The sequence below is a fragment of the Centruroides vittatus genome, unplaced genomic scaffold (genome assembly GCF_030686945.1).
Source record: "Centruroides vittatus isolate TY-2023 unplaced genomic scaffold, ASM3068694v2 contig_355, whole genome shotgun sequence".
NCBI classification, from domain to species: Eukaryota; Metazoa; Arthropoda; class Arachnida; order Scorpiones; family Buthidae; genus Centruroides; species Centruroides vittatus.
In genome coordinates, this window is record NW_027122178.1 from 527,285 (window position 1) to 540,488 (window position 13,204).

The 13,204-nt window shown below is 29.3% G+C and overlaps 1 protein-coding gene across 1 annotated transcript in view; it reads left to right on the plus strand.

Annotated features, from left to right (window-relative positions):
• Positions 1–13,204, plus strand: part of LOC136974738 (uncharacterized) — a 108,353-nt gene that overhangs the window by 23,176 nt on the left and 71,973 nt on the right. Inside the window, exons 7-11 of the mRNA XM_067269684.1 lie at positions 2,033–2,455; positions 2,538–2,772; positions 4,873–5,049; positions 7,203–7,429; positions 7,492–7,648. Coding sequence (XP_067125785.1) covers positions 2,033–2,455; positions 2,538–2,772; positions 4,873–5,049; positions 7,203–7,429; positions 7,492–7,648 — 1,219 coding nt within the window. The remainder of the gene's footprint in view (positions 1–2,032; positions 2,456–2,537; positions 2,773–4,872; positions 5,050–7,202; positions 7,430–7,491; positions 7,649–13,204) is intronic.

The following is a 13,204-nucleotide window of genomic DNA, read 5'->3' on the forward strand; positions in this document are numbered from 1 at the left end:
GGGAGAAAGAATGTGTGAGAGTTCTGAAATAGAGAGTCATCAATAAATACCTGAGTCTTTTGGAGTGGTTCCAAAAGAAACATTCTGACTGCACATTCAGCAGAGTTAAAAGTTCATTGGAATCTTGAAATGAGCATATTTTATCTGTTTCCCTCTGGTGATTAGATCTATACTATTTGTTCTGTCAAGAGATGATTCTACAAATGATTAAAAAGACTTGATCTAATCAATGATAACAGAACTCATCCTGGATGACCACTTGAACTTAACTCTCTGGATTAGTCCATGGGGAGCAGCAAGGATGGAGATAACTCTCATCTGATAGCTCAGATGCCTCTCTCTTTCATTTAACTCTGATCTCTTAAACATCTTTCTCTTGGATACCACTTATAAGTCATAATCATTGTTGCTGGATAGTCAGTTCATCTTTCATTTCAATTGGATTCTTGAACTGTCATCAAAACTTTACAGTCATCCAGGGATCAGTTCTTTTTCCCAGAGGAGTTTTTCTTACCTGTCTTTCTGATTACATTTATTGTTTTAACACAATAGAGTTGATTACTGACGTATCTATATTTTCAAGGTTTGAAGGTTCCATTTGACATAACATAAAATTTTTTCCTTCTGAACAACAATTTTGTTTTTTTCTATTTGTTCCCAAACACTGTGTCCACACAAGTCACTGAATTTTTGATTATCTGAGCCATACACATTCTTTGGTATTATGATGGGACTGACCTCATAAATTACATTACACCATACCAAGATAAATGTAATAACTACCACAGAACCAATTTCTAGTATGTATAAATGAAAATGATCTCTGCACAAACGTTTTCTAACTCCTTCTGAGTTCTTCAGGTGCAACAGAACAGTTGCCCGATGGAATGTACTTTGAAACAAGCATGAAATTACATTCTTTTAAAAACTTTTATAAATTCATGTTTGTTCCAAAGGACATTCCATCAGGTAACTGTTCTGTCACACCTGAAGAACTCAGAAGAAGTTAGAAAACGTTTGTGCAGAGATCATTTGTGTTAACCTCATACCATATTAAAAGTCTTCTACCTTAAAACAGTTAACTGACTTTTCAGTTACTCTATATAGATATATAAAGTAAAATATATATTTCATGTCAAATATTTAGATAAACATTATTGTCATTATATTTCAACTATTCAAATACATTTCTTATAAAAAAATCATTAAAATTGACATTAAAAAAAAGAAAAAAAATATATATATATATATATATTTATCAAAAAAAAAAAATATATATATATATATATAATTTTTTTTTTGATAAAATATATATATATACAGTAGAGCGTCGTTTATCCAACTTAATTGGGGACTGGGGTTGGTCGGATAACCGAAAAGTATGAAAAAATACATTATTAGTATAGTGTATTAGGCCTGGTTTAAATACTAGCCTCCCTTTCATAGTCAAGCCAGTGCTGCCAGCTAAAACATGCAAAAATTTAACAAAAATAATATTAAAGTAGCCAAGACACAACCAAATATTGTAGTGCCACATCACTAGCGGACATTTGAATTTGCCGACTAAAATGTGATCGGTTAACTGATAAGTCGGTTAATCGGGGGTCGCATAATCAATGCTGTACTGTATTAACCTATCCGATGTTGAATTTTTGTCAATTTATAGCCTAACAAAAATTTTTATAATAATAATCAAGGCTATTGTATCGTTAAAAATTATTTATTTATTTTGTACAAACAAAATAAATATATTGAAAAATATAAAAACAAAAAAATTATACTTTAGAAGTTAATCTAGTATCAAAAACATTTGATTCAGCACAACACAGTCCGACTGGAAAGCTTTTGGTTAACCGACGTTTCAGTTGACCAGCTTTTAGATAAACGACACTCTACTGTATATATATTTAACATCATAAGCATATATTTTAAGTATAATTAAAAATGATGCTAGCTATTTTTCTCATGAATATCATCAATTGATTAAATATTAAAATATATAATAATTATAATAGTATTTTTTATATCACAGGTTTTGAAACCAGTTTGTTTGGATACAAAATATTGTATTTATTATGAATCTTGTTATGATAATTGTAATACTTATGAAAATTCTGATGAATATTGCATTGTAAACCACACTCTTCAATACTTGATCCAAGTCTCTTGTACTAAATCAGTTCCACAAGATGTCTCTTTTGAAACAAAATTCAAAAAAACAATTAGTGTTGACATTGGATATAATAGCATTGATATTGATGAACTAATTGAAGTTGAACCAGGAGACATTGTTGGATTTTCATCAAAAACATCAATTATTCCATCAACATCATCCTTCAATTCAGATGAGTTTGTTGATACTGATAAAAATGGAAATTTTCTTGATGTGAGACATTATTTTAGAGTTTTTGCAACAGAACCAGTTGAATATCATATGAAGTATACTTTTAATGAAGTATGTACTTAATTATAAAATAATAAAATAGACTAATTACAATAATTAAATTTAAAAATGATTTATATTTATGTTGTTTTAGCTTGGAACATATAATGTGACTGCAGAAACTTCATGCTCAAACACTGGTTCCATCAATATTATTGAAAAAGAAATAATAGTATTTTCAGACTTTGGATACTTCAATGTATCTGTACATCCAACATTAATTGCAGTTGGTGACAAATATACTATTAAAATTATTACTTCAGGAGGAATTGATATTGATTTAGTTTGGGATTATAAAAATGGGACAACAGAACAAGAATTCATAAGTTGTAAGTTTAATAAAATGTTTTATAAGTTTATATATTACAAGTGTACTTAAATTAGAATATTATAAATATGAAAATTTCTGAAAATCTGATCTAGATTTGAGTTTGCTCAGAGAGTAACAAATTGATGATTTTACTAAATTTGCCATCTGGCCATTAAATTTATTACTATTAAATACTATACAGTGGAACCTCGCTTAACAAGCATAATTCATTCCAGAGTCTTACTCATAATGCAAAACACTCGTTAAGTGAAACAATTTTTCCCATAGAAATTAATGTAAAATATGATAATGCATTCTATGCCAAAAAAATACTCAAATGTTTTATGTATAACATTTATTCGAAAAAAATTGTACAATATACACTGTTAAGGAGCATGAATCATCATCATCTTTTCTTCTAGCGTGGAATGAACCTTCCTGGAATGAGAATTCGATTTGCAGAAACAAAAAAAAAATTACAGCTAATATGTTTGATAAACACTCCAAACGATATGCCAAATTCTTGGATTATGTAAAGGCTATAATTAAATATTAGAAATTAATTAATTTGATTAGAGGTAGGCAGTTATGTTTCCATCTCGTATTAAATTTAATAATTATAAATAGTTAATTTTTAATTCAGACATTTCTAAAATTTAATTTGGAATCGGTCATTAAATTTAATGACCCAAGAATTTGGCATATCATTTGGCGTGTTTATTATATAACAGACTATGGTTGTTGATGTTTATAAGTAATATGTGTGAACACAAATTTGGAAAAATATGTGATCACAAGCGACACTAAGATGCTAGCGGAACAAGTGCTAAACACAGACTGATGGAGCATGCCGCATGCGCACAATTCGGGACTTTCCCTCTCCTCTTCACTCGTTATGCGAAACATCACTTGTTAAGCGAGGCAAATTTTTACAATTTGTTTTACTCGTTATGCAAAATACTCGTTGTGCGAGGTGCTTGTTAAGCGAGGTTCCACTGTATACCATTTTTTATAATTATAAAGTGTAACATATCTGAAGACAGTCTATAAGAAAATGGCATCTAATAGAATGTGGTTTGTATATCACAATAGCATATTTTTAAATTATATCAAGAAATTTTCAAAATATTTATCATTTATTGCTTGTTTAAGAAGAATTTTTTTCCGTATTAAAATGTATAGTTTAAAAGGATGGTTAACAGAAATAATGTTTTAGACTTGCACTATTGATAATAGTTTTCTACAAACACTTGAGATTATTTTAAAAATAATAATGAATATCTATATTAAACTATTATTTAATGAATAATGTAATACTGATTATTGATTTATCAATCACTAATGCTACATGCATAAAACATTTATCAAGACTTCAAGATAACAATATTATTATGTAAGTTCTCTGCTTTGTTGAAGCTCACTAACTTAAATTACCATATTTGCCAGCTTATAAGATGCATTTTTTCCTTAAAAGTGTCTGGAAATGGGATGCTACTTATACACTGGCAAATATGGTAAGTATCACTTTCTCAAATAATATTGAGCAATCAAGTCCATCATTGGCAGAAACAATGAACTGGCTAAAATAATTGAGTTAGTTTTGAGTTTTTATATATAAGGAATTGGAGTTTGTTCATTTTTTTTTCAACAATATTATTTCACTTACATCATATGGTCAATAAAAATTTATGTATGCAGAATTATTGATAACTGTGATCAAAACTCTCTTAAAATTTTATTTAATTGCAAAAATATCATTAACAAGGGCCAAAAAAAAGTTAATAATGTGATAAATATTTAGATATTTGTTCTTTTATCCATTTTATTTTGTTTTTTATATTTTAGTAATAATATATATATATATATATATATATATTTATGTATAATATTCTATTTTAATAATAATAATTTTAACATATTTTTAATTTGTATAAAATTAAGCATAATTAAATAAAAACAAATTTTTTATCTTCAAGTATCAAGTTTACACATATACTATATATTTTTAAAAACTATTTCATTCTTTAAAAACTTCTAATTAAAAATTTAAATAAATAAAAGTTTATTTTAATTATTTTTCATAAATTTATATTCTTATTAATGACGATTATTTTTTCAGCTATTCCACCACTTTTTTCAAAAGATATTGTATGTTTGGAAAAAGGAGATCATACAATAGAAATCATTGTTTCCAATGACAATGGCAGTGTGAGTGATATTGTGGCATTCACATGCATATATCCTGTTACTGATGACTGGAAACTTAAATCTGATTCACCACAATGTATTCCACCTGGTAAGGTTAATTGTTATATAAATATAATTAATTAAAAATATATTTAATATTTCACCTTGTATTTGTTTGTGATCTGATAAAGAACAATTAATTGAGAATATGTTTGTCTAAAATTTTCATTCTGAAATTGTCCATTATATTCTAGTTTTTGACTCAAAAAAGATTAATTATGATGGTAATTACTAAATATAATTTTTAATTTTATATGTGTGTATTTCTAAATTATTGCAACAATTACATCAAAATTAATTTTCTGTAAATTACAAAGAAGCTTCAGAACATTTTTTTCTGTTTTCCTTTTAAATGTTAAATGATGCAAGGTTTAAAAAAATCATCTAGCATATTTAAAATATTTATTTTTGTAATGTATTTTAAATGTTATTAGTTGTTATAGTTTATGTGTGGAAAGAGTAGACACGAGTCAGCCTGAGCTGAAAGGGTCTATGACAAATGTAAAGTATGGAAGGAGATGTGGGAGTTGATACATGGATCAAAGTAATAAAATTTGTAAAGTAAAATAAAATTAATAAAATTATGTATGATAAAGGCAGTATAAAAATGTTATAAAAATATAAAAAACAAAACAGCTGAAAATGATCAAATCCAAGTATTAATTTTCACGTCTCCTTCAGCAGTGCCCATGTACTAAAAAAGGAGGACACAAATTATGAAAAAGGGCATCATATATACATTATGCATGAAGATATAATTGATATAATCCCTTTGTGCCATTGCAGGTTTTTTGGCTTACATATTACATATTCTTTTCTTTTTTTTTTTTTCTTTTGCTTGTTGGCATGAGAAGGAAAGGGTATTTAAGGAAGCAGGGATTGGCAACAACATTTTTTTTTCTGGCTGGTGAGAGCCAAGTCAAAAAGAAAGGAAAGGTCTACATTTTTGTGTTAAGGTGTCCTTAGGAACTGTGTAGTGTTGTTGAAGCTATAAACTAATTTGTATTATCAGACTGAAAGCAAAATTCATTTGCATTCACAAAAATACTCACTGGACGCTTAGAACTTTGTGTTAAAATTAGTGAATTGCCAGTAGTGGACATTGCCCAAGAAGTATTTTGGGAGAGATTCACATGTATATTAGCAGAAAGGACTTGTATCATACCAACTCATTATACAGACAAATTCATCTGGTACTGTACATAGGTGTCTCCATATGTGGCCTAGAGAACAACATGTAAATTCTTTTGTATATATTACCTGTACATAAACTTAATTATAAGTGATTTTAATTCATCTGTCTTCTTTATCTTGTGGTAATCGAACATACACACCCATGTAATAGCCCCACTATGGGTTAATGTGATTTCCACACCTTGACATAACCAAAATATATCAAAATCATCTTAATCAAATATAGCAGTACCTCAGTACTCAATCGAACAGTCACAACCCACTAGAAAAAATTTTCAGTTAATAACAAGTATAATTATTTCAATTTTGTCACCAGTAAAAAAGTTTTCTGTGATAAAAATGAGTAACTAATTTAAAAATAAAATGAAACCTTAAAGTTTTCTGGAATTAAAGAAAGGGCAACCCAATGACAAAGGGGTATATGCTCCAAATGCCCCAATGTATGGGTGCCCCTGGTCTCCTTCAATATCTTTGATTTGATGTAGATCCTTTTAGCTCAGGCTGACTCGTTTCTACACTTTTACTGCATGGACTGTAGTATTTCTTTTTCTGAGTATTGTTTTAATTTTAATGAAAACTCGTCGTGATTTTAATATATTGTAAACAAAAGTATTAATATCTAAACAAAAATTCATAATGTTCATATATTGATCATGACAGCTTCCTAATATATCAGGTTAAAGTGAAAAGATGAAATTTAGACATTTCAGAAAAAAAAAAAAACTTTATTGATAGTTCACTTGACATTGATTTCAGTTCATGATCAATATCAAAGAATCAAGGAATGTTATGGATAATCTATAATTGTTAACAGCTTTTACAGATTACCCAAATAATAGGTAATTTAGAGCATAAAATGTTTTTAGGGTTTTTTTCTTAATAAATATATTTATCAGTTATCAATATTTAATAAAACCTAAAAATTTGAAATTATTTCAAATTATCAATTATAATTTATAAACTTTTCTGCTATAAACATAATACTACAAATAATTTTTTTCTTTATAGGAAATATAACTTTTACTTTAACTTATCCTGAAGGAAAATATTTTCCAACAGATGGCATAGCTAGAATTAATTATGGTGCAGATAATACTTTTAAAAACATTCATATCCCAACTACAGGAACAGGAGCATGGGAAACAAGTTTTGGATATACATATCGATATTTAAATGAATATAATGTAACAATGATAATTGAAAATGAAATCAGTGACATATGTCTTACATTAAATGTTAGTAAATTATTTTAAATATTTTAACATGTAATTTATTAATATTAGATATTATGTTTTAGGTCACACTTAATCAATGCTTTATAAATTTCACTGTTAAACCTATGTTTGTACCAAACAAGAAATCTGATCCTCAAGATGCTGTAGAATTAATTGGCCCCTATAGCTATGATGCTCCCATTGATAGACCATTCTATTTTGAAATGCAGCCTGAAAATGGTGAGTATTTAAAATTATTATTACCTAACTCCATAGATCAATAAACTGTACATTTCTGCTTATTGGAGTTTAAAAAATATATTTATACTCACATGATTAAGCACATTAATTTTTTGGATTGATATATTCAACTTCAGAAACCAATCTGTTATATTCTATTTAAACATTTCTACATTTTCAGAGTATTCGTAAAATTAAAACCAATGGGATCAGTAACAATATTATAGAGAACTTCAAAATCAAGCTAATGATGTGCATGCTCTCTTCTAATACCAAATCATTATGCTATATTTTCTTTTACTTTATACCAACCATTTTTCTGTCTTTTTCCTTTTTTTATGCCTTTACCATCTGGTTTTACTTGAAAAATCATAATGTCAGTTCAAGTTGAGAGGAATTTGTGGATGATGGAAAAAGTCAAAGCATATGAAAAAGTTTTAAAAAATGGAATGATTAATGTGAGAGAATGAGGGATGTTAATAATTTATTAGCAGTGTGGAAGAGGGTGGTAATGGAATAAAAAAGAAAAAAGATAGAAGAATGTTGACATAGAGTAAAAAAAAAAACATATAGTTTAATTTGGCATTGGAAGACAGTATGCACATCTTTAGCTTGATTTTGAAGTATAGAAAGATGTTCAAATAGAATTTAACAAATTGGATTTTGAAGATGGACAGATAAGCCCAAAAGTACTTAATTACATAAATACAAATATCATATTTTTTTAGATTCCAATAAACAGAAATGTGTACTATTTAAAATTATGTTCATTTTTGCTAAACAAGAAAATATAGAATATAGTTTGTGCTGTAATATACTCATTGACAGAAAAATTACTTGAGAAAGAGAAAGAAGTGTGGAATTAAATCAAACTTTATTAGTGCAAGCATAATGACAATGGCAATAAGTGTCTTTTGCCTGGATACATATGGCAATACACTCAGACATAGAGGCATATAGGCACCATTCTTATGCCGTCCTCTAACACATTTACGCATAGATTTTGCAACTGTCATTCCAGATCCCTAACACTTATAGAAGACCAAAACTGGCATACAATCTACTTCCACAAATGCTCAATGAGTTAAAAATTTAGAGACTAGGAAAGTCAAGGAAGTGTAACAATATGACAGAAAAATTTGAAAAACACACCTTTGCATACAGTTCTGGTCTCATTTTTCTTTCTGATAAATGTTTTTAGCTTCTTTGATAAGCCTGCTTTGGATTGTCAAAGATTCTAAATGCCAATGTTTCGTCCTGAAGCTGGAATATCCACTCAAACATTGATGTATCTTCTAAGATTTTTTTAAAAATATAAAACATTGATATTTAGAATCTTTCACAGGCCTGAAGTGGCTTATCAAAGGAAATGAAAACGTTTATTGGGAAAGAAACAAGACCAGAATTGTATTCAAAGATGAGTTTCTTCGTGTATTTAAATGGTATTCTGGCTTGGATTCTATTAAACTTATGACAGAGCCATTTCTGGGAAACCATAGTTATGTGTAAGTGAGCATTATCTTTGTGTATTCTGAAACTGTGTCTTCTTTTATCTGTTTTTATCTTCACGACTAGGTGCATGGATAGACACAGGGCATTTCTACATCATCTTTATTTGGAATCTCCTATAGGCCGCCCTATATGCCCGAAACACATATCGGCCTGTAGGAGATTCCGAATAAAGATGATGTAGAAATGCCCTGTGTCTATCTATGCACCTAGTCATGAAGATAAAATCAGAGCATTATCTTGCTGGAAAATAGCCATTTACATTCCTACTATAAAAGGCAACATTAGACAGTACTTGAGTTTCCTCAAGTCAATGACAGGATGCATAGCAGTCACCATGCATGAAAATTTGCCTATGTTAGTGTACAGAAAGAAATTTGCCTATGCCAATGTACAGAAAGAAATGGTTCTGTAGCAAAGTTTCCACCTGCCCTTGGATGGTGGACAAAAATGCCTTTGCAGTTTCAAATGCCCGTGAATGGCAACCAAGAAACCATTTGGTTTCTTGGTTCCATTCACGGGCATTTGAAACTACCTTTGTGCTGTGCCTGATGAAGACCCCGAAGGGGTTGAAAACGTTAGCAGTTGTATAAACACACTGGATTGTCAAGGTTTTTCATGGAAGAAAGAATTATAATTCATCCAGTCTACAGTAAGAAGTATAGTTGTTATATCAAGCCTTTGCAGTTGTTTATGCTTGTCTGACAATCAGAAAAACATTTCTCTTGATAGTTTGTCCAGAACCTGCATGTTGTATATGTATGCTCTCATAAATCCACCAGCCCCAACACCTCATAATCACGCCAAACAGCCCAGATGGTAGGCAATCTGTTGAAATGGCCATCCTGCTTTCCTCAGCTTGATGATGCAGTTTTGCTCAAACTCTATCAGCTGTATATAATATTTGACTGCATTATACAGCCATTCCTGGCATTCAAAAAACTCTAAACAGCAGATACACTGAAAATTCTGAACATGAGCCTCTGTATTTTTAAACAATATTGAGAAATTTTAAGGCATTCTGGTAGTATTACTCAGCATACAATCAAATCACAACAATATTCAGTTACGTACCTGTTTGAGTCATAACTGTATGCCATGTTTTTTAGTATTTGAACAATTCTATCTGAACACACAATTTTTTGTCAATGAGTGTATTTATCATAAGTAAACAGAAAGACCATTACAGATCAATAATTTTAAATATTTATCAAATATTTGTAGATAAGTTTTGATATGATTTAAAGTTCTTCTGCTTTAAATCATTGCACTTGAAATTGGTGTCAAATATGCCCTATTTGTTACCTATATTTCATATTTTTTTATAATGCAATATATTGTAACAATATGAAGTATTTGTGTATACATGTATTTACTTTTTTTGTTCTCATACTTTCCTGTTTTTCTGCTCTTCAATATTTCTTTCTTTATCTTTTATTTGACTATCAAGCACTTAGTGGAAACAGGGTGAGAGGACTATTTTTTAAATTAACAAATGGAAAAAAAAGAAAACAAAGGGAGGAAGTAGGACATAACAAACAAAAAAATCTAGCAACAGTTGCATGACTTTCCAGCTGTATGAGATTTTATTTAAAAAATAATTTTTATATTATTAATTATAATGAATAACTTGAGTGTGGCAAGATCTGTCAGGAGATTTTATTACAAAAGTTATATATATTATTAATTATTATAAAATGTTAAAAAGCTTAATTTTGAGGGTAAAGACAAGTTTTATAAAAAATTGTAAGTGATGATAATGAGTAAAATCTTCACCAAGTCCAATCCCACTTGAGATATGACATATGACACCCCTTTGATCTTTAGCCACCTAAATTTAATTAACATTAATGCCCCTTATACACAAGCTACCATGCAAAAGTTTGTTTCTTCATCATTACCCTATCCTGAGATATTAAATGAAATAGATGCCAACACACATGCACACATCCAGAATTCTTTTACTATTTCTTTTATTTTTTAACTTTTTTGAGTTAAGAAGTTCTCAAAACATGAAGATTTGCAAAAAACTTGGATGGTCAAATTTGATACTATTCCAGCACTTTCCCTTGATATGTATATGTTACTGTGAAAGACTGATATCTGGAGAATCTCGATATTCTCTAGTGAATGTCAGCATTCACACAGTCATCTCATGTATGTATGAAATATTTGCTAAATATCAATATTTCTCACTTACACCAACATTCAGCATGCACTGATGTGAACGTTGAATAAAAATATTGTTCCTAGCATTTAGTTGTGGAACACTTTTTTTTTACAATTACAGCATGTATAGCCTTGCCTTCCAGTTCTCGAATTAGTTGCAGCTGCTTCTCTCAGGGACATTTTTTACCTAACCTAATGTAACGTAACATTAATAATATAATTAAATATTCGGTCTTTCACAGTGACATATACATAACAGCTGGGAAAGTAAAAATGAGAATGTCTGATCAGGTGTTGGGTAGAGAACTAAAATCTAGAGAGGATGAGAGGTACTGTACATTCTGGGTTGGATAACAAATCACTGACAAAAGTGGCCATCTCTGAATAGTACAAACAATGAAAATAGTTTATTTTTTCTTTACTTTCCTGACTATTATATATAACAGAGGAAAAGCACACTGATTGAAGCTTTGAAGCTTAATAAGTCCTGTACTTTATGTTGAAAATTTCTGAAATTTTACAAAGACGTTTGTATACTAGGGGATTGGTGCTATTAAATTTTGATGATTAAAGGTCAAGGAGGTGGGGAGATGCAGGAGTCATATGTCATATCTTGAGTGGGTTGGACTTAGTGAAGATTTCACTCATTATTAGCATTTACAATTTTTTATAAAACTCATCTCTACCCTCAAAATTAAGCTTTTATGCCATTTTATACCAATTAACAATATAAAAAATTTTTAAATGAAATATTAATTAATAGCTTAACAGATAGCATCATCACAATTTTAAATTTTTTTCCTGGTAAAGTTATGCAACTCGTTGCTGGATTTTTTTTCTATTTTGTATTAAAGGACAATATTTTTAACAGTACTCAATCCAAGAAATTGATAAAAGAAATTAAGCAAGGACTTGTCTTTATGTGATTTAGTGCTGGTGACCCTTTGGGTTTGTGTAGAGTCTGATTTCTATCAATTCCTCTTTTCTCTTTCACATGCTCCTAGTTTAGTTAAAATTACAGATACTCACACACATTCATATATATATTATGTTAAAGTATATTATTAACCCATGATTGCATGTGGTAGTGGCAGTTTTCTGCACTTCTGTATATTATGAAACTGGTTCGCCGTGTTCCGTATTTGCGAAACATGGCAAACTAGTTTTTTGTGATAGCTTTTCACAAATTGACTTATTTAGATGTGCTTCCATGATATCCTTATGCTACCTGCTATCCAACTGACTGTGTAAAAATTTGGTTAAAAAAATTCTTTTTTACTTATCACAGGTCCTCAAAAAAACTGCTATGGAAATTTGCCATTTTATGCTTGTTCTCATGTGATTTCTTTTCCATATGATCATATATGTATGATGGTAATTTTCAAGCCTCCATGACTGACATCATTTTCAATGACATCCATCTTGGAGGCTTGTTGAGATTGCATCAAAAGTGAGTCATGATGTTATGGATTTTTTCGTGGACTTTTTCAAGTCACATCATGACATTGCAGTTTGCAAGTCACTATGATCTTGAACACTTGTTTATATACAGTACTATAACTTTCAATAATTTAAATTTTTTGCAGTTTCAGTTTGTACTTGAAAAATACAGAAAAATCATTTTCTGATCCTTCTGAGAAATGCCTCAGCCCTTCCATCAATCATTTTCAGTTGAACTGATTTCAATATGTATATTTTCCAAATTAAACATCTATAAAAAAAATACAGGTATATATTGTACAAGTTAGAGATATTTATTTTCAAATCTTCTGGTATCAATAGAACATGAATATTGTTCCAAACTTGAACTTATTTTACATTATTTCATACTATTGCAAAGTTTGAGAGGATTCATATGAAAGAAAAATTAAGGACAAT